The sequence below is a fragment of the Hemicordylus capensis genome, chromosome 2 (genome assembly GCF_027244095.1).
Source record: "Hemicordylus capensis ecotype Gifberg chromosome 2, rHemCap1.1.pri, whole genome shotgun sequence".
NCBI classification, from domain to species: domain Eukaryota; kingdom Metazoa; phylum Chordata; class Lepidosauria; order Squamata; family Cordylidae; genus Hemicordylus; species Hemicordylus capensis.
In genome coordinates, this window is record NC_069658.1 from 209,255,430 (window position 1) to 209,283,353 (window position 27,924).

At 50.5% G+C, this 27,924-nt stretch overlaps 1 protein-coding gene across 4 annotated transcripts; it reads right to left on the reverse strand.

Annotated features, from left to right (window-relative positions):
• APBA3 (amyloid beta precursor protein binding family A member 3) lies at positions 1 to 27,924 on the reverse strand. Of its 4 annotated transcripts, none has more exons than XM_053304023.1 (13): positions 27,692 to 27,922; positions 25,199 to 25,252; positions 20,886 to 21,260; positions 18,530 to 19,451; positions 17,719 to 17,758; positions 14,891 to 15,036; positions 13,286 to 13,372; positions 10,253 to 10,411; positions 8,122 to 8,328; positions 6,450 to 6,662; positions 4,398 to 4,517; positions 2,849 to 2,989; positions 1 to 1,547 (listed from the first exon to the last, which is right to left on the reverse strand). In XM_053304023.1, exons 3-13 carry the CDS (start codon positions 21,206 to 21,208, stop codon positions 1,476 to 1,478), a joined length of 2,430 nt encoding a protein of 809 aa, XP_053159998.1. In that variant the 5' UTR covers positions 21,209 to 21,260; positions 25,199 to 25,252; positions 27,692 to 27,922; the 3' UTR covers positions 1 to 1,475. The 4 variants fall into 4 exon arrangements, with proteins under 4 accessions (XP_053159998.1, XP_053159997.1, XP_053159999.1 ...); XM_053304022.1 differs by having other exon boundaries at positions 18,530 to 19,454; XM_053304024.1 differs by lacking the exon at positions 6,450 to 6,662 and having other exon boundaries at positions 18,530 to 19,454; positions 27,692 to 27,924.

Consider the following 27,924-nt stretch of genomic DNA (forward strand, 5'->3'; position numbering starts at 1 on the left):
TTCGGCAGAACCCCAACCACTTTTATTGCTGTTCCCTCCAGTTTTAAGAGGTAGCAGATTTTTTGTGAGTGTGTGTGTGTAAATAAAATACTTTGCCCTCAGCTGGGGCGGACAGGCAGGAGGAAGGCGGGCTGCAGAAGCCACGATGACAGCACGGTGCTTGAGCCCTCCTGGGTATTTCAAATGACTTAGGAAAGGGGGGCTGTTCTGCTCCCATCTTCCACAGTCAATAAGTAGTGATTGCTGCAGTCTTCAGCCCTGCTCTGGGGTTATCCCAGCCCGCAGTCCATCGAAGTCTTCAATTTACGAAGCAAGAGTGCATACTTATTGCCGCACAATTCGGGTAATCTCCGTTCTGTGAGCCGAAATACTTAACTCTTTCTTAACGGAAAACGTGTCTTGCTGCATCGGAAGAATGTCTACAACCAGCAGGCACTCAGTGGGCCACCAGTGACAAAGATCTCCCTTCTAGCCACCCTCCTCTATGCCTTGGAGGACCAGAACTACAAAACCAGCATATTGGAGGAAGAGAGAGAGTTGCAGGAGATTCTCACATCTTTTATCTAGAAGTGATCCAATCCAGGAAGAAAGTAGCATCACATCTGTTGTTGGAGTGTGACCTGGAAGCAGTCAGTTCCTCATTCCGCCTCCAAGTCGTGTGTGTGTATCGGCATCCTGCAAGCATCCCACTTGTGTGAAAAGCTCCCAGGAGGCTGTGTTTGGTACCATGTCAAGCAAGCAAGGTGGGCGGGCAAGCCCCCTACAAACTTTGGATGTGGACAAGGAAGGAGCAAGAACTGGTCCGTTGCACTCCTCGGGAAAAGGCGACAGGGGTGAGGTAGCAGTGGACTACGACTAGGACAGTGGGAGGTACTGTTTTTGAAGGTTTCACCTTTTTCAATCAAAAATCCCTGCAAGCAGAAAGCTAGGGGGAAAGGATATGCAACTCTTTATGAGCAGGGCATTTTAGGGCAGGGTTTCTCAACCGTAGGTCCCCAGCTGGACTACAACCCCCATTATCCCCTGCCACGATGGCCTTTGGCCATCGTGGCAGGGGATGATCGGAATTGTAGTCCAACATGTTTGCAAACCCCTGCTGTAGGGGAACATGAATAAAACCACCGTACCGCCCACACAAAGTGCTTCCGTCTCAAGACTCTACCACTTCACACTGGGCTAGATGGGAACGGAGGGAGGGGTTCTGACGCAACGCAAAATGCACAGGATGAGGTGCCTGGACACGCCAGTTTAAAGCTAAAGTGCAGCAACCCACCCCACTTGAACAAAACCATGCAAAAAACGTTGCTCCTCTCGTCCAGGAAAAAGAGGTAAACGTCCACAGATCACGCCGCCATCCGCACCACGCTGAGAAGGGAGACTTCCTTGCAGAGTTTAGCTTTGGATGGGAAACGGGTGTGGAGCGTGTGGGAAACAAGGAGAGGCAGGGCTGAGACCCCCCCCAACCCTTCTTCCCCTCAGAGAAAGACCGGTTGCTCCTGGCCTGTCAGAAGGCGATACGTGGAGGCCGGCATCGTTTTGATGTGGACCTGGAAGAGGGCAGAAGTTGAGACAAATCAACGTTGGAGGCTGTCTTCTGCCCAGTCTGCCCACTGGTCCGCGACTGGCAGTGCCCCTCCAGGGTTTCAGGTATGGGACCTTCCCAGTCCTCCTTGGAGATGCTGCCAGGATTTGAACCCGGGACTGGGACCTTCTGCATGCAAAGCAGACGCTCTACCGCTCAGCTATGAATACTCCAGCTGAATAGTCCGCAGCTGCCTTCTACTGAGTCAGATCCTTGGTCCATGTTGCTCAGTGCCTTCTACACTGACTGGCAGCAGCTTCTCCAAGGTTGCATGCAGGTAGAGTTGCCATCCCCACGCCCCACGCCCCCAGAATTCCAGGTTTCACCCAGATTTTAAGCATGCATTTGAAAAAAGAAAGCGGGGAAAGCTAAGCCCTAGCCCTTGTAGAAGCGGAGTTATGGGGCAAAACGTGCCGTCGTCATTCTGCTCAAAAATTATCTGCAAGCCAATTTACATAATATGCCAATTAGTCACCCAGATTTGGAAAGCCAGAATATGGCGACCCTACAGGCTGGGCTCTCTCCCAGCCCAATCTTGGAGATGCTGCCAGGAAGGGAACTTGGAAACTTCTTCTGCTCTTCCCAGAGCAGCTCCATCCCCTGAGGGGAAAATCTTACAGTGCTGCTCACACATCAAGTCTCCCATTCATATGCAACCAGGGCGGACCCTGCTTAGCTAAGGGGACAAGGCATGCTGGCTACCACAAGGCCAGCTCTCTTTCCTATACTCATTGGCAACAGCGTTCCAGGGTCCCAGGCAGGGATTTTTCCTGGGCAGCCCAGTGCTGAAAGGGGAGCAACCTAAGTATGCCCCCCTCCCCACAACTGCCCCTCGGAGCATAGGGGGCCTGAGCAACAGGGCCCAGATGCCTCACTTCCTGCGCCAGCTGCAACAGCCGGCAAGCCACAGGAAGTGATTTCCTCCGCTGTGCTACAGCGCCGCCACTGCCAGTGGCCAGGTGGGGGTACTACAGTTCCAGCCCTGATAGGGAGCAGGTGACCCCAAGAGCCGACGGGCTCCTCATTGGCCTTACAAAAGGACTGCTCGTGGCCTGGCTCGATAGTCCGGGCCATTCATCGTGTGGGGTGGCTCCTATATGGGGCTGGGAAGCAGTGCCCCCTGGATATTGTTGACTGCAACTCCCATCACCCCCAGCCAAAGGCCACTGCAGCAGGGGGTGATGGGAGTCGTGGTCAACAGCCTCTGGGAGTCCCTGGTACGGGGGCCACGCACAGACATGGGGGATGGGGCAGCCCCCAGCTTACCTCGCTGACGGCCTGCGTGAGGATCTGGATGATCTTCTCGTGTGGCATGGCCACCACGCTCTGCCCGTTGATCTCGATGATGCGGTGCCCCACACGGATGCCGCCCCGCTCCGCGATGCCGCCGCGCATCAGGCTGCAGATCTGGGTGGCGGGAGAGGAAGCGGTGAGGGCAGAGGGTCCCTTGCCGTCCTCTGAGGTGGCCGCGCTGCCCCGGCAGGGTCCCTCCTGTTCGCTTTTGTACTCGACCACCCAGAGAATCTATGGGGCCCGGTAGGTGTGATGTTTGGGGCCCCTCTAAAAGGACCCATCCGTGTGTGTACAAAGTGGGGGGGCTCTTACCTTTTCGGGGCCTGGGGCCTTGTTGCCCACCCTCCCCATCTTGCAAAGCATGATGGGATTTTATGGGGGCGGTAATAGCAATAAGGACAGTAGGACTGAGTAACCACCCTAAGGTCCTCCAGGAACAGGCAAGGAGAGAGGTTGGCCATGCCTGCTCCGGGGCTCTCCCGCTCCTGTTGGACTACAAAGCCCATCCTCCCCCACCACAATATCCAGTGCAACAGGGGCCGATGGGAGTTGTAGTCCAACAGGAGCGGGAGAGCCTCAGGTCGGCCACCCCAGGGATAAAGGACAGAGAGCTTTAGGGGAGAAAAAGCACATTTGGGGGCCTGCGTCCCATTCTGAGCACTGCAATTTAAGAAGGCCGTAGAGAAACCGGAAGGGGTTCAGAGGAAGGCAGTGAAGTGATATGAAGACGAGAAGTTCTGGTAAGATCTAGTCTGCCTACTTCCCTTTCACTATAATGAGAATTCCCCAGTGAGCGCACTTCAAATGCCCCTCAAATGCTCATGCGTCCGACATCTCTAATCAGGAGGAAAGGCATCATCACAGACTACACCATGGAGGACTCCTTGTGTGTCACTACAACTGGACCAAATGTGGTCCAAATCAGTCCGGGCATTGCAAAGTTGCTAAGGGGGAAACACACACAGAAAGCTGGGTGATCTCCTAAGCTTACATTCCTTAAGGAAATAAAGCTAAAAACGATATCAATAACCAAGATGCTGATGGGTCTGGCTTGGCAGCAGCACACATGAAAAGGATCCAGGTGCAACTCACAGGATTCGAACTGGGCGGGGGGTGGAGTATGGATTTCCCTTTCTCAGAGCAAGGGGGTTGGTCTAGAAGACCTCCCGAGTTCCCTCCTGACTCTAAAGTTCTATAATTGCAGCAACTGCACCTAAGTTGATTTTATTTTAAGCCGGTTTAGTGGAAAGCTCTTTTTCTTACAGTCAGGGTTTGATTGCCCATCCTTCCTCATGTAGTTTCTCCACTGTCTAGATTGTAAGTGCCTTGGGAACAGAGACCTGTCTCTGTTGCCTTTCTAAAGTGCTGTGCCCAGCTGTGGTGGCATTCAGACACTCCCCTCCCTCCCTCACACAGACTTACCCAGTCAGGGGCTAGAAACCCCCAAGGCTTTTCCTTTCTCAGCTTTCCATTAAAAGCACGTAACTTGGTTTACTCCTTCGAGCCGCCTGGATTTACTCACAATGCCATTTTCCACGCAGAATCCCAGAGGATATTTTGTGTCGGGCCTCCGAACAATGGCTGTCGTAACGGGGGGGCAGTGCACCACATTCAGGGTCACCTCAGTCTGGTTTTTCAAATCCTGGAGGGAGGATAGAGGTTGGACCTGTTGAGATGGTGTCTTCTGCCAGCATCAGAGATGCAGGTAGACTCTCCTGAGCTAGAGAGGCCAAACTGGGTCATATAGACCTAGCCTGTCAGTTACCATCAATTACATGTTTTGAATAACTGATTGGTTGGCGTGAAATAAAAGTCCTACTTCCCCCAGGAGACCAAATTTGGCAGACACAATCCTTCCAGTGGATTATTTTATTTTATTTTACATTATTTTATTTTATTTTTTACATTTGTATTCCGCTCTTCCTCCAAGGAGCCCAGAGCGGTGTACCTAGTTACACAACTACCCTGTGAAGTAGGTGAGGCTGAGAGAGAAGTGACTGGCCCAGAGTCACATCCAGCAAGTCTCATGGCTGAATGGGGATTTGAACTCGGGTCTCCCCGGCCCTAGTCCAGCACTCTAACCACTACACCAAGCTGCCACCCATTGAACTGGCTCAACGGGAGCAAATTAGCTGAATGCACTGTTTTTCACAATGCTACAGAAAGATCTGATTAACCTTTTTGTATTTTTTAGAAGAAATTCCAAATATAGTTGTGATATTTAAACTGTTATTGTATCCATCAGATTTTCAAATCAGGTCAGTAATTCAAAAATGACATCATGCCCAAGAGAAGAATTCCTCTCTCAGATTCCAACCGTCTATGATTCAAATTTACCATATATGGCAATTATTCAATAAAAAGAATAATGCTTGAAATTGAAACCCTACAAATTTCAAACTCTTTTTTTACTTCCCTTTTGCATGCAGAACCTTAAGAAAAAATTCTATGACATGGACAGGTGACCTTCGGGTAACAGCTTCACCCCTTGGTGAGTCATCTCCCTGAAGGCCAATTTGGTTATTGCAGGAGGGTAGCTTGGGGTATTTGTGGTTTCCTGCCACTGAATGGTGCAGCGGGGAAATGACTTGACTAGCAAGCCAGAGGTTGCTGGTTCGAATCCCCGCTGGTATGTTTCCCAGACTATGGGAAGCACCGATATCGGGCAGCAGCGATCTAGGAAGATGCTGAAAGGCATCGTCTCAGACTGCGCGGGAGGAGGCCATGGTCAACCCCTCCTGTATCCTACCAAAGACAACCACAGAGTGAGTTCTGTGGTTGCCCGGAGTCGACACACTTTACCATTACTCCTCCCACTAAATTGGTATACCGTTCCAAGAAGACTGCTCCATCCGCTCTCCCCGCAAGAGTGGATTCTTTAGCTAAGCAACCTAACCCAATTTGGGGGGATAGGTCAAGCACGCCAGCATTGCATTTTCCACGGACGCCACCCCCACAGTATTAGAGGGTCTCCTGGATTTCATTTCTGGGATTTTCCTAGCAGTGTAACCTACACACAACATGATTTTGTCTGGCCAACTACAGGCCTTACCTACTTGCATGTTAATACCTTGCAGCAGAAAAGGACTTTCATTTGAACTTATTGATGGAGTAACGTTGTTGTGCAATCAATGAGAACTTTCCTCAACATGATGCTGTATTTAGATACTTATTCTTCTCCAAGACGGGCTGGGAAGGACCCCCTGCCTGAAACCCTGGAGAGTCGCTGCCGGTCAGAGCAGACACTGCTGAGCGAGATGGACCCTGACTCAGGAGGCAGCTTTCTATGCACCTATGCCTGTCTCTTATTGAAGAAGTGGTAGATCATCTGCGTTGCCCGCAGAAGGTTCCAGGTTCAATCCCTGGCATCTCCAAGGTTTCAGGCCGGGGGAAACTCCTGCCTGAAGTTTTGGAAACCTGCTGCTGGTCAGTGTAGATGATGTTGACCTTGATGGAGCAAGGGTCAGACTCAGTGGCAAGCGGCAGCTCCTGAGGGCCATGAGCTGTGTCAATGTTTTCTCTTGGGAGGGGGGCTCCCCCTTGACATCACCTGTCCGCTCCTTGGGCCACTCACCCGGATGATGTTCTGACACGCCCCCAAGGGCAAGCCCACCAGGCTGGTCCCGTTGACGGACATGATCCGGTCTCCAATGCTCAACTTGCCCGACCGCTCGGCCGCCCCTCTGTGCATGAGATTCGCAATGACCACCGTGGGCAGGATGGAGCCCCAGCCGGACTCAACAATCACCACCCCCAGAATTTCCCCCTTCTGTTTATGGAGAACGACCTACAAGACAAAACCCGAGAGAGAGAGACCGACCAAGGCATTAGTACTGCATGGATTTCTCCAACCTAATCGGAAGCTATGCCGTGTAGTGGTTAGCGTGCTGTACTGGGGAGACTCAGATTCAAATCCCCAGCCAGCCACAAAGCTCACTCACTTTCCACCTAGCCTACCTTGCAGGGCTGTTGCGACGACAACAGGACCTTTTATTTGTGAGCCGCTCAGAGAACTGTTATGAGGCAGCTATATAACAGTTGTTATCATTTATTTATTATGATTATAAAATGGGAATGGGGCGTATCTTGGGTGCACAACTCTGAGCTCCTTGGAAGAAAGGGAGGCTAGAAACGTAACTATTATTTATTGTGATTGTTTATGGTATTTATATACCGCCTAAATAAAATCTCTGGGAGATTTACAATCAAAACCCACAACAAATTAAAACAACCGGCAATAAAACTTTAACACTTCATAAACCAAAAGCTTGACAAAACAGGTGTGTTTTCAAAAGTTGTTTAAACACAACCAGAGATGGGGGAGATTGTGATTTCATTTGGGAGTGTGTTCCAGAGCCATGGGGCAACCCTCGAGAAGGCCCAGTTTTGGGTCGCCACCCAGTGAGCCAGTGGCAGCTGCAACCAGACCTTCCCCAATTATCTCAATCGCCAGCAAGGTTTATGAAGAAGACAACGAATATTTATATTCCACTTTTCGACAAGTTCCCAAAGCGGTTTACATCCATATAAATAAATAAATAAATAAATAAATAAAAATGGCGTCGCTCTCTTAAATAGCCTAATAATAAGTACAGTAACTAATAATAAAGAGGCACCCATTTAACATGGTGATTCTCTTTATTGAGCAGGGGGCGAGCAACTGGCCCTATCCATCCCAAGCACAGCATCCCTCCAGTGGCTGTTGCTGGTGTCTGTCTGATGTTTCTTTTTAGACTGTGAGCCCTTTGGGGACAGGGAGCCCTCTGATTGATTTATTATTTCTCTGTGTAAACCGCCCTGAGCCCTTTCTGGAAATCGAATGAATAATAATAAATAATAAATAACAACCACCTTCCATGTTTCTGGACTTTCCCCAGAAGATTATCACCTTATTGATTATCATAGCTCATGGTTGATTATCTTGGGGCTTTTCGAGATAAGAGCTCTGTAGTTCTGCCGTCTTCCAGCGCGATTTTTACCCCATGACTGGATTTTTGTATTCCTGCCCAGGGCACATTCCTGGGCATTCCATCTCAGTTTGTGTCTACCCAACAACCCTGCAAAGCAGGCTGGCAGAGAGAGAAGCGGTTTTCCATTGGCCAGCTAGTCTCTAGGCAAAGTGGGGATCCGAACCTGGATTTTCCCAAGTTCGGAAGTCAAAGTCACTTCACACAGATGCCGAACCGGTTCAGGCACCCACCAGCCTGCCTGCGATCCCTGGGAGGCCATCTCTTCACCATCCTTACCTCCTTGCAGTTCTCTTGCTTGGAGAAGTGAGCGAGATCTCCGTTGTACAATTCCTCCCCTTTGGGCAGGGCTTCGTCGTCGTCCTCCTCCTCCTCTGCATCACACCTTCGGGGATGGAGCCAGCTGGGGTCAATGCCGCTGGCATGCAGGAAATGCTGGTAAGCCACGCTGAAGGCCTGCCCAATGGCTTGGGCGATGAGCTGGGCCTGCGGAACAGAAGGCCACAGGAAAGTCAGAATGGCTGGATCGGGGTGGCCCTTTTATGAGGCGAGGTGAGACAGTCACCTCTGGTGGTGGATTATTGGGGGCTTGATGCTCTGAGGAAGGGCTCCTTCTAGGATTATGCTGCTCTTAAAGGGTTTAGGGGACCAACCCGCTCCAACCAAGATGGCTGCTGTTGTGCCCACATCATAGGAACATAGGAAGCTGCTCAGTATTGACTACCCAGACTGGCAGCAGCGACTTCTCCCAGGTTGCAGGCAGGAGTCTCTCTCCGCCCTCTCTTGGAGATGCTGCCAGGGAGGGAACTTGGGACCTTCTGATGCTCTTCCCAGAGCAGCTCCATCCCCTGATGAGGGGAATCTCTTCCAGTGCTCACACATGGAGTCTCCCATTCAAATGCAAACCAGGGCGGCCCCTGCTTAGCTAAGGGGACCAGTCATGCTTGCGACCACCAGACATCAGCTTTTTTTCCTGTCAGGCTATCCCAGGCCTGTGAAGAGACTTCTTGTCCACAACAAGAAGAGCCCACTTCCCATGCCAGGACTGCACAACTTCAACCCTGCAGCTGTTGTTGGACTCCAACTCCCATCATCCTGACTAGTGGCCACTATGCCTGCGGATGATGGGAGTTGCAGTCCAACAGCAGCTGCAGGGCCAAAGTTCTGCACCCCTATTTTATGCTGACTCAGGTGCCCTGGCATGAACAAATCACATTTCTGTTCATAACACTGTCCCATCTATCTATCTATCATATTGTAAACCACCTAGAGACACAAGTTTTGGGCGGTATAGAAATACTTTAAATAAATAAATAAAATTAAATATTTCTATACTGCCTGATATGTACATCTCTAGGCAGTGTACAAATTTTAAAATATTTAAAACTCACAGATTAAAATACATGACAATAAAAATAGAATAGTTATTAACACAAGTTTTTAAAATTATTAAAAATCTTAAATTTTTAAATTTAACCCATGGGGAAGAAAGAAGAAGTTCGGCAAAGCCACCTGTTCAGCCTTTCTTTAACCTAGAAAGGTTCCATTGTGTGAAACAGGATGCTGGACGAGATGGGCCTTGGGCCTGATCCAGCAGGGCTGTACTTATGTTCTTAACCTCCCTGACTCTGCCCAGATGTACTTTGTGGGTGTTTCCCCTGGCATGCATTGCTACAGCCATGAGGACTGGAAACCTGGTTTTAAAAGGGAGAAGAGAAAAATATCCACTGCCAACTGAAATGATCAGAATGTTGACATATCAGTGGTTCTAATGAAGGCAATACATTACTGTAGGTAATGTATTCTGATCATTTATTATAGTTGTACACCACCCCAAATTTGCGTCTCCTGGTGGTTTACAGCAAAATAAAACAAATTAAAACAGAAATTAAAAAACAAACAAACCTAAAACAATTTTAAACCACAAGTCTAGTTCAAAAGCTTGGGCGAATAAATGTGTCTTTAGAGACTTTCCAAAATCCCTTATTTCAGCAGGGAGCCCATTCCAGGGTCTTGGGGCAGCAACGGAGATGGCCCATCCCTGACGGACCTCTCCAGATGACCTTAACAGGCCGTGGGGCTCATGGGGAAGAAGACCTTCTCTTAAATACCCAGGGCCTAAGAAGCCCAAAGCACCTTGTATTTTGCCTTATGTTTTGGATTCTCCCCCACTTGCCCCACCCCGCAAACATGGAGTTTCCATTTAGCCTCCACGGTGAATAAACACTGGGAAATCCAAACCTTGTGAAATGTGGATTTGTCTCTAAGCTATGTCCCATTTAGAGCAGGCAAGATCTGCGGCTGGACCTCCACGCCTCCCTTTCCACTCCCTCACAGGCCTTGCAAATATGCCCCCTTGCACACGCACAGACGCCCCCACCAAGTTCCTTCCAGTTCCCCCCCAGCTCACGTCAGCAGAGTGGAAGACGTGGCAAATCATCTTGTAGAGCGGTTTCTCCGTGGAAGCATCTCCCCGGCGAGGGAGTTTCCGACGCGCCATCAGCACCACGATATTCCCGATGTCGGCAATGTAGGAGATGGTCTGGAGGGGGTGGTCCATCAGAGCTTCCTGGGGGGAGACAAGAGGTCAGGAGTAGCAAAGCAAAAGCTTACCAGGATGCATTCCTACCATTTGGTTCCCTTTCCCTGCTTTTTTTTTTTTTTTTGGTCTTTGGGGCAGTTCTTCTCAGACTTGGTACCCCAAATTTTGGACTACAACTCCCATCACCCCAGCCACAATGATGGGATCTGTAGTCATAGGAACATAGGAAGCTGCTGCCTACTGAGTCAGACCCTTGGTCCATCCAGCTCAGCATTGTCTGCTCTTGACAGGCAGTGGCTCTCCAAGGGGTCCCTCCCAGCCGTACCTGGAGATGCTGCCAGGGATCGCACCTGGGACCTGCTGCATGCAAAGCAGACGGGCTGTGCCCCAAAGCTAAAGCCCCATCCCAACATCTGGGGAACCAAGTTTGAGGACCCCTGCTTTGCGGGGTGCTGGGTAAAGCTTTGTTACTGCAGCTAGCCCGACCCATCATCTTCCAGCGCTCAGCCTCCTTAGGTGAGCAAGGGATGGATGCCTCTCATCTCGAGGCGCTTTGCCGTGTGCGTCTGTGGTAGGCAACACCAGCACGGCCAATGCAGCGTCCAAAGCAGTCTTCTGAACCGCTGCAGCACAACGGAGCAACTGGGACTCCTTCCAGCTTGGCTTCCAGAGCAGCCGAGGACAGGGTGACTCTAGAGCTGGGTTTCCGGACCAGGGGCATTCCAGATTATTGCTAAACTACAACACCCATCATTCCCAGCTACAATCTTCTGCGGCTGGGGATGATGGGAGTTGTCGTTCAGCCCCACCCTCCGGGCCTTCTCCGCGGCTGCCCCAGGGCTGTGGGACGCGCTCCCTGCCCAGATAAGAGCTTCTCCGTCTCTGGCTGCCATCAAAAAGTCACCCCAGACACACCTGCTTTCCCAAGCCTTCTGCTAAAACTATTCTTAAAAGGTTTTCGTTAAAGCTATTTTTAAGGTTTTATGATTTTAAAGTTGTTTTAATTGTTCTAACTGGGTTTCGTTTACTGTTTTGTGTACACTGCCTTGAGATTTAGTTGTTAGGCTGTTTATAAATATAATAATAATCAATAAATCAAGCATCTGGAGTACCCCTGCTCTAGAGCAGGGATTCTCAGCGTTGGGTCCCCAGATGTTATTGGACTCCAACTCCCATCATCCCCAACCAAAAGGCCACTGGGGCTGGGGATTATGGGAGTTGAAGTCCAATAATAACTGGGGACCCAACATTGAGAACCCCTGCTCTAGAGTAATGAATCCAGCATCCAACAGAGGGAGCAGACGCATTAGCAATACACAGTGGTGGGAAGGCCAGGACCCTTGTCCTGTAGGTCAGTGTCAACTTGTGGCAACCTCAGAGCCCTGTGGTTGTCTTTGGTAGAATACAGGAGGGGTTTGCCAATGCCTCCTCCCGCACAGAATGAGAGGATGATGCCTTTCAGCACCTTCCTGTATCGCTGCTGCCCAATATAGGTGTTTCCCATAGTCTGGGAAACATACCAGCGGGGATTTGAACCTGCAACCTCTGGCTTGCTAGTCAAGTCTCTGCTGCTGCTTCTTTGTATTTTGTACCGTTTTTATGCTTGTGTTTTAAATTTTTAATCAGATTTGTTTTATATTTTTAGCTTAATATTTTAAATTGTGTCATTTTTATTATTATTATTTTTTAATTCTGTGTAAACCGCCTTGGCATTGTTTTAATGAAAGGTGGTATATAAATTTAACAATCAATCAATCAATCAGTCTCCCCGCTAGCCATTAAAAGAGTTGCCCTGCAGGAAGCGGGAGGGAGTGAACCACCAGCTCACCAGCCAGCTAAATTCCTAGCTCTTTGCCATCTCTTGCTTAGGCTCTAGGTCTGTAGGAGCAGGGAGTCTAATGGAACCTGAACTCAAAACATGGGCTCAGGGAGGGTCTGCTGCTCCCCTCCGCCACCTCCCCAATGAAAGAGAACCGAACTCAAGCCTGATCCCTCAGTGGCCTGGAAGCTCACTCCATAACCAGTGTGCCCACTAACAGGGATTCCCAGATGTTGTTGACGACAACTCTCAGAATCCCCAGCTGCAATGGCTTCTACTTGGGGATGATGGGAGTTGTAGTCAACAACATCTGGGAATCCCTGTTAGAGGGGACACTGACCCAAACCCCGAAATGCAAAAACTCGACATGGAAAGAAGTGGGCCCAAAACCAAGCAGACTGCAGACAATGGTACGATTTGCGCTTTATTTACCTCTTTCCCCTGCCCAGATGAATTTTATTTGTTTTCTTTGAAAAACAAAGCTCATGCAGATTTTCTCCTCCAAGCTCAATTAGTACCCCCTGTTAACTGGGCAAAGAGGCACTTTTTCAAAGTGGCAATTCTCCTTATGTTTAGCAGGAGGAGAGCAACTGGCCCTCTCCATCCCCAGCACAGCATCCCTCCAGGGGCTGTTGCTGGGGTCTACCTTGTGTTTCTTTTTAAGATTGTGAGCCCTTTGGGGACAGGGAGCCATATTTTATTTATTTATTTCTCTATGTAATCCACTTTGGAAACTTTTGCTGAAAAGCAGTATATAAATATTTAGTAGTAGTAGTTTACCGTCCTATTCCTTTTACAGAGTTGATGGTGCAGCAAGAGAGAGTCTGTGGCGACTGTTCATGAACTAAACCTGAAACCAGTTCAAAAAACAAGTCTGAACCGGTCCCCAGGCTATTTCTTAAAGTGTGTGCCTGAACTGGAGTCAAACCGGAGAATTTAAAAAGACACCGGACTGAATCAAAATTGCTACCAGTGGTCCCAACTCCCTGCGCAGAGGAGATGAAAACTAATCCGCATGAACCTCCCGTCCCAGGAGACGTGATAAAGAGCAGGGAAGTTCCCGGAGAGAGCCTCAGACGCACCTGGGAGTCGAGCAGGAGGACTTTGATCCGCTGCGTGGAGACAAAAAGGTCCACCTCCGTCATGGGCTGGGATTCTCCCTCCGGAGCCTGCACCAAAATGCAGAGGACTTAGACAAAGGCATGCTGGGCAATGCAGCACCCACCTCCCCCTCCCAGCACCAGAGCGAAAACGGTGGCAAGTGCAAGGAAGGGGAGCGCCCTGCTGGATGGGGCCAAAGACCCATCGGGTCCAGTGCCCTGCTTCCTGCAGTGGTCAACCAGATGCCGCTGGGTGAAGACACCTGCCCACTTCCACAACGGCTCCCCATCCCCAACAACTGCTGTCCAGAGCTAGACTGCCTTGGAACATGGAGGTTCCATTTAGCGGCAGCTAAGAGTCCTGGTGGATCAAGCCCCTGAGAATCTCATAGAATCACAGACCGTTTGAATTGGAAGGGATCACGGAGGTTTCTTAGTCCGGCCTGTGCAGTGCAGGAATCATAGAATCTGGGAGCTGGCAGGGACCTTGGGAGGTCTTCTAGCCCAACCCGTTGCTCAGTGCAGGAAACCGCACTCGCCCAGCATCTTGGTGCTAGCAGCAGCTGCCGAGATGCCTCTGGGAAGCTCTTGAGCAAGAAACAAATTCCACGGCCCCCCCACCCCCACTGCAAGTGGTATTCAGAGGTGGACTGCCTCTGCTGCTGGAGGCTCCACTTAGCTATTCCGCTGGAAGCCCGCAAGCAGGACATGAAGGCAGGAGCTCATTCCCCCGTTTGAACCCAGCCATTGGCAGCTAAACGTAGACTGCTCCTCCGCATGAAGAGCCATCGACACACCTCCATTCCTGCCAGGTCAGACCAAAGCTCTGAGTTGCGCATCATGCTTCCCAGAGTGGGCCAACCCAATTAATTTAATTTAAGGCATTTAAAATATTCCTACCCTGCCCCCTCCAGCACACTGCCGCTGGGGGTGGCTTGCAAAAAAATGATAACAAGACACGTCCTAGCTGATCATAAAGACATCACAAAGCACCAACAAGGTTAAAAGAGCAGACAGAACGAACGTGGGATCGGAACCGGAAACCCAACGAAAACTAATTTGAACTATAGAAAGCGGGTTTTGAGATTCTGTTTCAGTCTAATCCAGGAAGGAGAGATGTCTCTGGGAAGCCAGCAAAGAGAGCCCGAGGAGGGCAAGTACCCTCTCTCCAGCAAACGAGATTCAGAGGGAGACAGGCGCTGGAGGAAACCGGCTGAGCCTGTCAAAATCTAGAGCTGTTGGGGGGCAGAGGGAGGCAAGAAAGCGGGTCTTCTTAGGGGAAGGCATCTTTCCACTCCTGAAACGATATCCCCTGGTAAGCTCCAACCCTCTCCCCCTACAAAAAGGCAAAATAGGAAGCTGCCCCCTACCGAGTCAGACCCCTGGTCAACCTAGCTCAGTACTGTCTGCTCTGACGGGCAGCATTTCCCCAGGGTATTTCCCAGTCCTCCCTGGACATGCTGCCAGGGATTGAACCTGGACCCTTCTTTCTGCATGCGGAGTATTAGCACTACCAGTGAGCGAGGGCCCCTATGCTCTGCTGAAGCCAGACATCCCCCCACCCACCCCAGCCGCTTCCCATCTCACCTTAACCCTGTCCACAGCTTCTTGGGCCTGGGCCATGCGGACACCAGTGGGGGGGTTCCTCTCCGAGACCAGCTGCGTGGAGCCCAGGTATTTGGCCCCAAAGATCACGCCATCCAGCAGGTCCTCCGGCTCGCAAGGGCCTGGCACTGAGACAAGCAGAAAGGCACCATTCAGTCAGGCAGTTTGACTGAAAAAACAACAACAACAAAACACCCGACCCCCCAATGATCTAGTTAGCCCATCGTCTCTACTTCCAAGTTCCTAGTCCTCATCGACACAGCTTGCAGCTATGCAGTCTGCAGTGACACACCAGGCCTTGTTTTCAAGCTCCCAGCTTTGGCAATGAGGACTAGGAGCTTGGGAGGGGAGGGGATAGTCAGTTTCAGGGTATGTCATTGTTTTCATGGTTTCTAAAGCACGTTATTAAAAACTTGTTATTTTCATTGTGGTTTTAACCTGGTCTTTTAACATTTCTTTTTTATTCTGTATTGTATCTGTTTAATTAATGTTGTACACTGTCCTGAGCATTAGTGCATTGAAGGGGCGGGGTATTATTATTATTATTTTATTAATTAAATTTCTATACCGCCCAAACTTTTGTCTCTGGGCAGTTAACATAAAAACAATTAACACACATATAAAAGTTAAAACAATGCAACAATTTAAAAACAGCCATAAAATTAAAAACAGACATTTTTAAAAAGCTGAGAAAGCTTGGGAGAAAAGATGGGTTTTCAAGTGTTTTTTAAAAATTGCCAGAGATGGGAAGGATTATATCTCAGCAGGGAGGGCATTCCACAATCTTGGGGCAGCGACCGAGAAGGCCCGTATAAATATTTGTAACATTATTATTATCTACCTATATATTTCTCTAAGGCGTACCTGTCGCTAATCCCATGTGTGGCAGGGGGAGAGGAAAGTGGCAGCAGGGCAAGGTGGGCGGGGAGGAAAGCGGCAGTGCCGGGTGGTTGGGGAAAGAAAACGATGGTGGGGGCGGGTGGTTGCGGGGGGCAGAAAACGGCAGCGCCGGGCGGGGAATGAAAACAGCAGTGACGGTAGGGGGCTGAGAACAGAGGGAAAACCGAGTGGGGGGGGGAAGGGGGGTGGAGAACCAGAAGCACAGAGGCCCTGCGCCTAGCCCAACTAGTTGTTGTTATTTATAAAAGTGTCTGGAGCAGGGATTCTCAAACTTGGGTCCTCAGGTGTTATTGGACTTCAACTCCCATAATCCCCAGCCTCAGTGGCCTTTGGTTGGGGATTATGGGAGCTGAAGTCCAATAACACCTGAGGACCCAAGTTGGAGAATCACTGGTCTGGAGGCTCACAAGCTGGTGCAGTGGTTGGAGCAGGGGTTCTAACCTTAGATGTCTGTTGAGCCATAATGCCTTTCATCCCCAGCCAGAGTGGGCCTGGGAGCCGTAGTGGCAGCAAGCATGAATTGTCTCCTTTGCTAAGCAGGGCCTGCCCTGGCTTGCATTTGAATGGGAGACTACATGTGATGTGGGCACTGTAAGATATTCCCCTGAGGGGATGGAGCCACTCTGGGAAGAGCATCTGCAGGCTTGCATGCAGAAGGTTCCCTGGCAGCATCTTCAAGAGAGGGCTGAGAGGGACTCTTGCCTGCAGCCTTGGAGAAGCTGCTGCCAATCTGGGAAGACAATAGTTAAGTCAGATGGACCAAGGGTCTGACTCCGTAGAAGGCAGCTTCCTATGTTCCAAATGTCTGGGGACCTGAGGTTAAGAACCCTTGGGTTCAAGTACCAAACTCGGGCTGGGGAGACCCAGGTTCGAATCCTGTGAAGCATAATAAAATGACTCTCTCTCTCCCTACTGATCTAGCAGGGTTGTTGCGAGGATAAGATGGGAAAGGAAAACTGCAGAAACAGGCCTGAGTTTCTTGAAGGAACGAACAAATTAGCATGAGAGAGAGAGAGAGGTAATATCCATGCAGCTGAGTAGCGAGAGCTTTGGAGTTTGGACATTGAGAGGTGGGTTCAAATGCTGGCCAAGTCATGAAGCTGATTGGATGGCATGGCATTTGGGGCAAGCAATCTCTCTCTCTCTCTTTGCTAACCCACCTTGCAGGGCTGTTGTGAGGATAAAGTAGGGGAAAATGCACACTCTTTGTGCAGCATGACCCTTTGGCCCTGCTCTACAAGGCTGGAAAAAGAAATTAAGGTGTTTTCCGGTTGTGTGGATGTACACTGGGGAAAACTGAGAGGGGGGCCCTGGAGAGGCAAGCGCAGCAGGGTCAGGCTAAAGGTCCTATTCCAGCATCCCCACAGAGGCCACGGATGCCCAAAGGGGAAGCCCAGGGCACAAGGCAACAGGCCCCTCTTGCAATTGCTTCTCCCCACTGTCTAGTACTCAGAGATAGACTGCCTCCGAATATGGAGGTTCTGTGCTCGTCACAAACCTCTTATTTTATTAGTTATTTAAGTCGATTTATATACCACCCTTCCGAAAGCCGCTCAGGGCTGTCTACGTTAAAATCAAACACACATAATTTTAATAAATAAATAAAGCATTTAAACCGGATTAAAATTTTAAAAATTAGAACCAGAGAGCATTGTATCACCCTCCGCAAATGCGTCTCCTCCCCTGCAAAGCCAGCTAAGCGAGCAGAGTTTTTCTTCCTTTCTTTTCTGTCTGTCCCAAATCTCCCTGAATTGGATGGCCCCTGCTCCAGCAACACGAGAAGCTGGACACTTCCTTTCTGTCCACCCCTTCGCTCTCCACGAGACCCTTGGGTGCAACCGGGCCCCTTCCTTTGACCCCCAAGTCCCCATTTCCTTTCCCTCGAAATGCTCCCACTGACCTTCACTCACCTTCTTTGTACGCTGGGAAGGAAGACAGGTCCGTTTTATTCTGTTGAGAGTGAGAAAGGGGTGGGGTGGGGAATCGGTGTCAAAGCAAGAAGCGCAGGACGCTCAACTTCCGTCTCCGGGTGGTGCAGCGGCATTTGCCTGCTCTGTCCACCCCTCCCTTCCTCAAAACCACCCAGGTTGACATTCCAGCCGCAGCCCCAGTCAGATTATAAAAGCATTTCAGTCGAAACCTGGCTGTGGAGAAGTGGGGAAATTGCAGTGGGGGAATCCAGAAGGGGGTTGGGGGGGGCGCCCTCCTGCTAGTTTGTGGTGTTGTTTTTTTGAGGGGGGGGTTGTTGGGCCTAGGACCAGGGAATGTTCAAGTTGGAAGGGGCCCCTAGAGGTCCTCTGCTCCAGCCCCCCGATCAGCGCAGGAACCGGCTACGGCAGAGCTGCACCACTTGGGCTGTTTCCCGACCACCTACCCAACACCCGCCCCGGGGGGGCCCTAGCCAGGGACTGTGGGAGTCGCCGCCGTCCAGCATCTGCAGAAGTCCTGCAGGCCTGGGCTGTGGCCGACCGGGCTGTTGGGTGGCCCTAGACACCTGTCAGTGGAGCGGATCAGTGGGTTGCGGGTGGGGGGTCAGGGTTAGGGTCTTGCTCCCCCGGCAACTTGGTTCCCAAGGGATCCCTGCTGCGCCAGTTGGGATCCCACCACACGCTCCCTCCTCCTCCTCCTCCTCCTCCCCTGCAACAGATCCACGTCCCACCACCACCCGCCAAGTAGACCCAAGGGCGGCCTAGCCAGACGCCATGCAAGGTGGATGCTCACAGCCACGGCCGCGCTCAGAGGGGGCTCTTCCCTGCGGCTGGATGAGCCGGGCTCCTCTGCCGTCCCGCCGGGCTCCGCTGCTGCTGCTGCTGCTGCTGCTGGGGGGGTCTCCCAACTGTTGACTTCCAGGCTGGAGTCCGAGGAGGAGGCTTGAGCCCCGGCCCCCGCTCCTCGCGGGAACCACCGGCAGGGCCCCTTGGCCCTCCCCCTGCCCTCGCCACCAGGGACGGGCCCGGGAGCCCCCTCGGGCGGCGGCGGCGGCGTCTCCTCCGTGGCCACGGCCCTCGCTCGGGGCTGGCCCGCCTGGCAGCTGGCCCCGGCTACAGCATCCGAGCAGGCCAGGGGGGTCGGGCTGTCCGGCTCCAGGGGGGGGCCCCCTTCGTAGCGCAGGAGACTCAGCAAGTCCTCCCGGTCGGCCTCGGCGGAGAGCAAGCCGTGGCTCCCCGGGCCCTTCCGCCTCTGGGCGGGCCGCAGGAAGCGGCGGGAAGCCGCTCCCAAGCCGTGCCCCATGGCGACGTGCAGCGGGCAGGGGGGGCGCTCGTCCGGGGCAGCCGGCTCCAGGAGCGGGGCTCGGACTTCCCCCAAGCCGTGGCCCCCCTCCTCTCCGTCCGAGGCGGGCAGCAGGGCGTCCTCCGAGGTGGGCGAACTGTCCCGGAAGGTGGGGCTGAGTCTTTGCAGCCGGGCCAGGAGGTCTTGGAGCGGAGGCTGGTCTGCCTCGGGGGCGTCCGCCGCCGCCGCCGCCGCCTCGCCCTCCTCCAACTCCATCATCAGCTCGCCCTGGCTGACCCCGGCCTGGGCCTGCAGGCCGCTCTCCACCGCTGCCGCCGGGGCTTCCTCGTAGGGATTCCTGGCCCACCGGGCAGTTCCGGGTTCGCGGGCTGCAGCCTCGGCAGCTTCTCCTGCCGCTCCCATCTTTGGGCTCCTGCTGTAGCAAACGCAAAGGCGTGACTACAACTACTACTACGGAGATTGATGTTCCGCTCGTCAACCAAAGCCCCCAAAGACAGAGAGATAAACAAGATGGCTCCCTGACCAATAAGAAATATAGACACCGGTAACAGTCACTGGCACCTTAAGTGGCGCAGCGGAAAAATGCCTGACTAACAAGCAGAAGGTTGCAGGTTTGAATCCCCACTGGTACACCTATATCGGGCAGCAGCGATATAGGAAGATGCTGAAAGGCATCATCATCTCATACTGTGCAGGAGGAGGCAAAGGTCAACCCCTCCACATTTCTACCAAAGAAAAACCACAGGGCTCTGTGGGCACCAGGAGTCGAAACCGACTTGACGGCACACCTTACCTAACAGCCACTGGAGGGATGCTGTGCTGGGGATGGGTAGGGCCAGTTGCTCTCCCCCTGCTAAATATAAGAGAATCGCCCCTTTAAAAGGTGCCTCTTTGCCCAGTTAGCATTAGCCCCCTGCCTTTCTCCTGGGAGCTGTCGGGGGTCTGCTGGGACCCCGTCTTGGCCTACAAGAGGATCCCACCCACGGCAGGCCTCGGGGTCAGCTGAGGCAGGGTCTGCCGGTGGCTCCAGCAGCGTCCTCTGCCTGCCTGCTGCAGTCCGCAGACTCAGGCAGGAAACAACAGGGCACCCTCTGAAGGGGAGTTTCTCTTAACTCTTCTCTTGCGGGGCAAGACCAGGGGTGCTTCCAGCTCAGAAGAGCGTGGCTAGAGGCCAAAGTCAAGACCATCGTGTGTGTGCACACGCGCCTTGGACCTTCTCGTCGGCCTGCCTGCCTGTTTTTCCTAGCCGCAGTAGGGTAGTGCTCCAGATCAGTGTGGGGAGAGAAGTGCTTTCCCCCTCCCCACTGCCACAGCCTGGATTGGGTCCACCCACAGCTGCTCCTTGCCCCAGGAGGGAAGCCCCCATGGGTGCCCACAGCTTCTCACCGGGGCAAAGAGCAGCTGTGGGAAGAGGCCTAAAGCTGGATCAGAGCAGTGGGGCGGCGGGGGGGATGGGGAGGAGAGAAGAGGAAGCATCCCTTCCCCTCCACACCAGGGTTCCCAAATGTACATGGATTCCCAGGTGGTGTGGACTACAATTCCCATAATCCCCTGCCAAAGGCCACTGCAGGGGTGATGGGAGTTGTAGTCAACACCATCTGGGAATCCCTGTTAGAGGGGATGCTACTGCTGCACACCCACCCCAGGCAGCTGGAATTGAGAAAGCTTAAAAAGGGACATGCAGCTTCGAAGCCTGCCTTTAAAGGTCTTATTATCTCGATGTCTTATTAATTAGCGGAATTAACACTACCGCAGCTGGGCAAGCGGCACCTGAACAGCCGTAGCACCCAGGCAATCCCAGCTGGAGCAGAACAAGAAGGGGGAAAAGTGGGTCTGAGTGGTTCACCTGCTCTCCTCAGCGCCCTCTTCTGTGGCCCGCTGGGCGTCTCGGGAGTCCAAACGCCACGCTGGCCTCTCCGTGCACTCCAGGCCACTCTGAATCTCAGCTGCCTCCGGGTCGCGATGCCCAGGTTCGCCAATCTCTCTGACCTGCCGTGCCGGGGGAGCCTCCGAGCGGCTTGGTGGCAGCTGTATGAAGACCAGGTCCTCCCCAGCCTCAGAGGGGGCCACTCCCTGTGGCCCTGGGCTCTCCTCCAGTTCCATGGGGGGAGGCTCCAGGGATTCAGGGGGCACTTCGGACCCCAAAGCTGCCTCCGTCTTGAAGTCCATCTTGCTCTCGGTTAGGGTCGCTCGCCGGGGTCAGGACAGGAACGCCCTCACACTTGGAAACAAATATCAGTGTGACACATCCGGTTTAAGCAGCTCAAAAGTTTTATTTAGGCTGGCGAGAACTGGGTTCAAATCCCCACTCAGCCACCGCACCTGGTTGACCCTGGGCCAATGGTGGTTGTGAGCTGGGACACAGACCACACATGCTAACCTAAGCTCTTTGAAGGGAGGGTAGGATTATCATTATTCATAACCAATGTACTAGATTAGAACAAAAGCTGGACTGACATGGGAAAACCCACATTCAAATCCCAGCTGCTCCAGAAAGGTCACTGGCCCTGGCACTCAGCTTAGTCCTACCTACCAGGGTTGTTTTGAGAATAATCTCAGATTCCTTGGAGGAAGGGCAGGGAGCATAAATGGAAAAAGGTACCATGATTTAACCAGGAGTTATTTACTTTTAAAGCGTATTATTCTTCATGCAAAGTACAGAAACCTCTGGTGACAGGCACCATCTCAGAAGAAGTATTCCTTCTCCACTCTTGCCCAGGAGGGAATGCCTCTTTCTACTGTGGCACTAGGCTGCCACCCAGAGGTGTTTTAATTTTTTAAAATGCATTATTCCTAATGCAAGTACAAAGTATTATTTGTACATTATTATTTATGCAAGTATTCTGGTGGCCAGCACCATCTCAGACAGCACATCCTCTGCTCTCGCTCAGGAGGGAATGCCTCTTCTAGCCCAGGAGGGGATGTCTCTTTCTACTGTGGAAAGATGTGCATCATCTGGAGGGAGAGAATTATTTGTTTCATCAGATCTATTCTGATGCAAATTTACACAGATTTAGGCTGCAGTCTTATGCACTCCTGGATACACTGGAATACCCGTGCACAAAATTGCACTGCTAATTAACTGGTAAACACAGGTATGGACAAGATTTCTTTCATTGGGTGACTATCCTAATTAATGTATTTCCCATGGGCTTTTCCCACAGTGGCATACAGATAATTTCAAGACAATGGGATGGATCTGGAGAAACTTAGTCATGACTATATATATCGGCTGGTATATAAATATGATAAATAAATAAATAAATCCCATTGAAATTTGTGGGATTTAGTCATGAGTTTGGCAAATGCAGTCCAGTGTTGGCAAGTGTCAAGTGATGCACATTGGGACGAAAACCCCCAACTTCAAGTATATGCTGATGGGATCCAAGCTGTCGGTGACGGACCAGGAGAGGGATCTTGGGGTTGTGGTGGACAGCTCGTTGAAAGGGTCAATGTGCAGCAGCTGTGAAAAAGGCCAATTCCATGCTAGGGATCATTAGGAAGGGGACTGAAAATAAAACAGCTAACATTATAATGCCCTTATACAAAACGATGGTGCGGCCACACTTGGGAGTACTGTGTACAATTCTGGTCACTACATCTAAAGAAGGACACTGTAGAACTGGAAAAGGTGCAGAAGAGGGCAACCAAGATGATCAGGGGCCTGGAGCACCTTTCTTATGAGAAAGGTGCTGTTTTAAAACTGTTTTAAAACAGTTACACTGGCTGCCAATATGTTTCCGGGCAAAATACAAAGTGCTGGTTATTACCTTTAAAGCCCTGAACGGCTTGGGTCCGAGATATCTTAGAGAGCGCCTTCTTTTACATGATCCCCACTGCACGTTAAGGTCATCTGGGGAGGTCCGTCTCCAGTTGTCACCGGTTCGTTTGGTGACGACTCAGAGGCGGGCCTTCTCTGTAGCTGCTCCTGGACTGTGGAATGCACTCCCGGCGGAAATTCGTAATCTTGATTCTTTGCTGTCCTTCAAGAGAGCCCTTAAAACCTATCTGTTTGGCCTGGCCTTTCAGGGTTTTTAATCAGTTTTAATTGTTTTAATACCTGGTTTTCAGGGTTTTAATTGTTTTGATAGTTTAATTGTCTTTTAAGTTGTTTTAAATTGGTATTTATATTTGTATCTCTGTTTTAATTGTTTTTAATGTTTTCTGTTTTAATTGTAAACCGCCCTGAGCCATTTCGGAAGGGCGGTATATAAATCAAATAAATAAATACATAAATAAATAAATAAATAAATAAGACTACAACACCTGGGGCTTTTTAGTTTAGAAAAGAGCCGACTGCGGGGAGACATGACAGAGGTCTATAAAATCATGCATGGTATGGAGAAAGTGGAGAGAGAAATTCTTATCCCTCTCCCATAACATGAGAACCAGGGGTCATTCCGTGAAATTGATTGCCAGGAAATCTAGGACCAACAAACAGAAGTACTTTTTCACACAACGCATAATCCACTTGTAGAATTCTCTGCCACGAGATGTGGTGACAGCCAACAACCTGGATGGCTTTAAGAAGGGTTTGGATAACTTCATGGAGGAGAGGTCTATCAATGGCTACTAGACGGAGGGCTACAGGCCACCTCCAGCCTCCAAGGCAGGATGCCTCTGAGTACCAGTTGCAGGGGAGTAACAGCAGGAGAGAGGGCATGTTCTCAACTCCTGCCGGTAGGCTTCCAGCGGCATCTGGTGGGCTACTGGATGCAGGACTAGATGGGCCTTGGGCCTGATCCAGCAGGGCTGTTCTTATGACTAGCTTCACTTATCATTTATTTCAATTGAATTTAGTCATGACTAAAGCCCGATTCAGACATTGTGCTGTCCAAGTGTACAGATGTCTGTACAGCCACTCGTACACATATTTGTGTGAATGACTGTACCGGCGTTTACTTTTAAAGTGAGCCTGGATACAGGTCCCTCAAATGCACCGTGCAGAGAAGAAGTGTACTTCGGTACCTGCATTCAGCATAACATGTGAATGACTGTACCTGTGTACAGATCTGTGCCTGTGTATACTGGACACTTGTTGTACAAGTGTTGAATGGGCCTTAACCTAGTCTGGATTCTGCCCAGTTACATCCATGCTCCATTAAAAAGCAGTTTGGAAAACTATCATTTCAGAGACAAGGACCTCTGTGCAGGATTACACACCAGACCTCTGTGCAGCCAATTTCACAACTTTGCTGGATTTTACAGAAGTTCTAAGAATCCAGAAGGAGGAACCGAACCCGGGCTCAGGAAATCCACTAGTCTACTTGTCTGTGACAAGTGAAAAATTGATGCCAGACGAGTGGAAAAAATCCTGGCGAGTAACGTACCAACATAACTCGATGAGTAAAATGTTTGTCTAGCTGGTGACCAGAGCCAACATTTCTTGACCCCTGAACATAACCTCCATTAAATTTAAATATATTTGCATATGACCAGCTTGTCACTACATATGCCCTTTTGAACTGTGAAAGGAAGCAAAAGGGGGAGCAGGAATTCATGCCACGTAAAAGAAAAAAAGCTGCCACTCACATTTAGAAGAGAACTATTCTAAGATGTTCAGTTCTCAATCCATATTACAGTCACACACAAGACCCAAAGTGGCTAGGATTGCCAAATAACGAGGGGGAAAAACCCAACCTGGCCTGCTCTTGTTTAATTAACTCAATCTGCAGAAATCAGCCAGCAAAAGTATTTCGTGTCAGCGAGTTAAACATCACCTCCTCGCTTCTGCAGATCAAGTTCAGTGGTTAGAAGGCATATGAAACTGCTGCCTACTGAGTCAGGACTTTGGTCTAGCTCAACGTAGTCTGCACTGACCGGCAGCAGATCTCCCGGGTTGCAGATGGGAGTCTTTCTCCACTCTGCCCAGAGGTGCTGCCAGGGCTGAAGCTTGGCATTTCTGCAGGCCAAGCAGAGGCTCTACCAGTGCCCTATGGATACTCCAGATAAACATGTCCAGCTGCTTTCTACTGAGTGTGACCATTGGCCACTCAGGGCTTCAGATGAAGGTCTTGCCCAGCCCAGCTGGAAACGCTGCCAGGGGTTGGACCTGGAACCTTCTGCACGCAAAACAAGGGTACAGCCCCTGCACAGGAGCAACATTTGGTTAAAATGCTAACAATCCACGTAGCAACCATCTCCTCTTCGTTTACTCACTTTCTCCCCGGCTCCTGGTCCTAAACCATGGTCTTGACCAAACGCTGGATTTTCCTAACAAAACAAAAAATTACAGTGCTATAAATGCAGAGTTGAGAGTGAAGACAGACCCTTTTAATTTAGGCTTTTGGCCAATGAGCCATCCCTGCTTTTTAACGTTTTACCTACGCTTTGTTCTGTTTTTATTGAATTTTACTATTGCTTTTATCTTGCTTTTTTGTTTATTTTATTGAATTTTATTGTTTTATCTTGTTGCTAACCACCTTGGGGTCTTAGGGCGAAGGATGGTATATACAAATAAGTAAAAAGGAAAACAAAATGTAAAATCTTAATTTCCAGAAAGCTTTTTGTGTGTTGAAAAGTGGTACTGTAAAAAGATCCTTAAGACACACCTGTTTTCTCAGGCTTTTAATTAAAATTAATTTTAAGCTATTTAATTGTTTTTATTTTGTGAAATTATTTATTGTTTTTATTTTGTGAAAGTGTTGATTTTGTCTTTATTTTTATATTTTAATTTGTATTATGTACACCGCCTTATGGGGCAGTGGGGAAATGACTTGCCTAGTAAGCCAGAGGTTGCCAGTTCAAATCCCCACAGGTAAGTTTCCCAGACGATGGGAAGCGTGATGCCGAAAGGCCTCATCTCATACTGCATGGAAGGAGGCAATGGTCAACCCCTCCTGTATTCTGCCAAAGAAAACCACAGGGCTCTGTGGGTGCCAGGAGTCGACACTGACTCGATAGCACAACTTTACTTTTTATATATAGAGATAGATAGATAGATAGATAGATATTTGAAATAATAGTCAGTTGTAGTAAAGATGGCAAAGAACTTGGTAGCACCTACCACCATAAACTTTACCTGCAAGTAGACCCTAATGAACACAACTGGTCTTACTTCCAAGTAAACAGGTGCTCTGTTACAGCCCAATCCTAGACATGTTTACCCAGAAGTAAGTCTGTCATATTTGGAGGGACTTCCTCTCAAGCAAGAGTGCACGGGCTCATTGCCTTTGACTCCAGGACCTGGAAGGTCTTTCTATAATAAATGCAAATGCCAAAGACTGTGATCTTATAGACACTTGCTTGGGAGGAAATCCCACTGAACAAACTGGATCTTACTTCTGAGAAAACACACTGAGACTCATGGCATGCAAGGGGAACAGCAAGCCGCCACTTTGGTTAAAGATTGATCAGGGATCATGTAACAATTTGAAGTCGGTTTCCCACTCATTTGCAACTTCTAACAGGTGTTTAACTGTAATTTACAAGGCTATCCCTCACGCCTGGCGCAAACACACAGTGAACATGGCAGATATTTTTTCCAGTACTGGTTATTAAAAGACACATTTTGGCGATGCGTTAGAAAAGGAAGGAAACTGTTTATGCAATGTATTTATTTTTTAAAGTGAGATGGAGAAATAGGGGTGGGGTGTTAATTCCAGCTGCTGCTTCGGCAACTCGGGCCACAATCCTAGGCACGCTTTCCTGGGAGTAAATCCCATGCCGTATAGCAGGGATTGCTGCCGAGATAAGACTGCCTCCATACCGTATTTACCCGAACCAAAGAGGACTCTGAATTTAAGACAACCCCCTTAAAAAGAAGAGATTCCGTATAAGTTATGCCTGCATTTACTCGAAAGGGAGAGGAGGGGCTCTGAATTTAAGGCACCCTCCTGATTTCTAGAAGCAAAAAACTTGGGGGGGAAACCAAGTCTTGGGCTCAGGCAACATCAGAGTCACTTTCTGCTTGCTAGGCCTATCATGGAGCATTTTAGCAGCTTCTTCTCACACATGCAAAGAGCAAGCAAGCAAACATCTCAAGGGGAGAAGAGGAAAGCAATTGCTGGTGGCGGTTATGGGATGCGCCCTGCAACGTGAGGCCTTTCGGCAGGAAACTCTCCTTTCTGCCTGGGCTGCCCCTTCTAAGGCGCCAGACTTCAGCAAACTGGGACCAGCGACCTTCCATCCCCGGCAGCAACTTCGGCCAGTAAACAGGCTTAGGATCGTCACGACCAGCAACAATCATCCTTCTTGCACACCCAAGTGCTTCTCAGGACATGCATTCCCAAAGCAGTGTGCATAACGACAGGAAGGAGGGTCAATAACTTCTCCCTGACCCCCAAAGGGTGAAAAGACTAATTAATTCATTAAATTAATTCATTATTAGTGCTGACGCACAGAGCCCAGTCCGTTGCACTCGTCGCGGGTTTTGGAGCAGGCTTGCTTCCAGATAAAAGTGCGTTTAAAACTGGCAGCCCAGAGCTGTGGCTAAAGCGTGCGGCGGGGGCTCCCCTTCCCCAGAAGTCGGCCCCAAGTGACTCCAATAGGGCTGACTCCCAGGGAGGTGCAGGGGTGCAGGATCGCGCCCTCAACTCAAGTCAGACAAAAGAGCTGGCCCCAACAACTCCCCTCCAAAGCAGACCCCCTTCCCTCCTCCACTTCCAACCATGAACGGCGGGGGGACGGGACTTTTCCTCTTTGCAAACTTACTTCTTAGAAAAGTTGGCCCCTCCCAGGGAAGTTTGCAAGGGGAAGGCGGGGCGGGGGGAATCCCTTCTGGCGGGCTGCAGGACCGTCCTCGGCGCCGTTGTTGTGCCAAATGCATGCAGGATCAGGGCCACTTGCTCCGTCTCCGGGGCGGCGGCAGCAGCAGATCCAAAGGTCCAGTCTCTCGCCGCCTGCTGCGCTTTTCCTCCTGCTGCTTGTCCTCCTCTCTAGACGGT

Excerpts from the sequence above, each read along its gene's own strand:
- APBA3 (XM_053304022.1), bottom strand. The coding sequence starts at position 21,208 with ATGGACTTCAAGACGGAGGCAGCTTTGGGGTCCGAAGTGCCCCCTGAA. Across the intron at positions 17,759-18,529 it reads CTCTGAGCGCGGCCGTGGCT|AATAAAACGGACCTGTCTTC; the intron begins GTGAGCATCCAC and ends CACTCTCAACAG. Across the intron at positions 2,990-4,397 it reads TCTGCGTGGAAAATGGCATT|ATCTGCAGCCTGATGCGCGG; the intron begins GTGAGTAAATCC and ends CCCGCCACCCAG.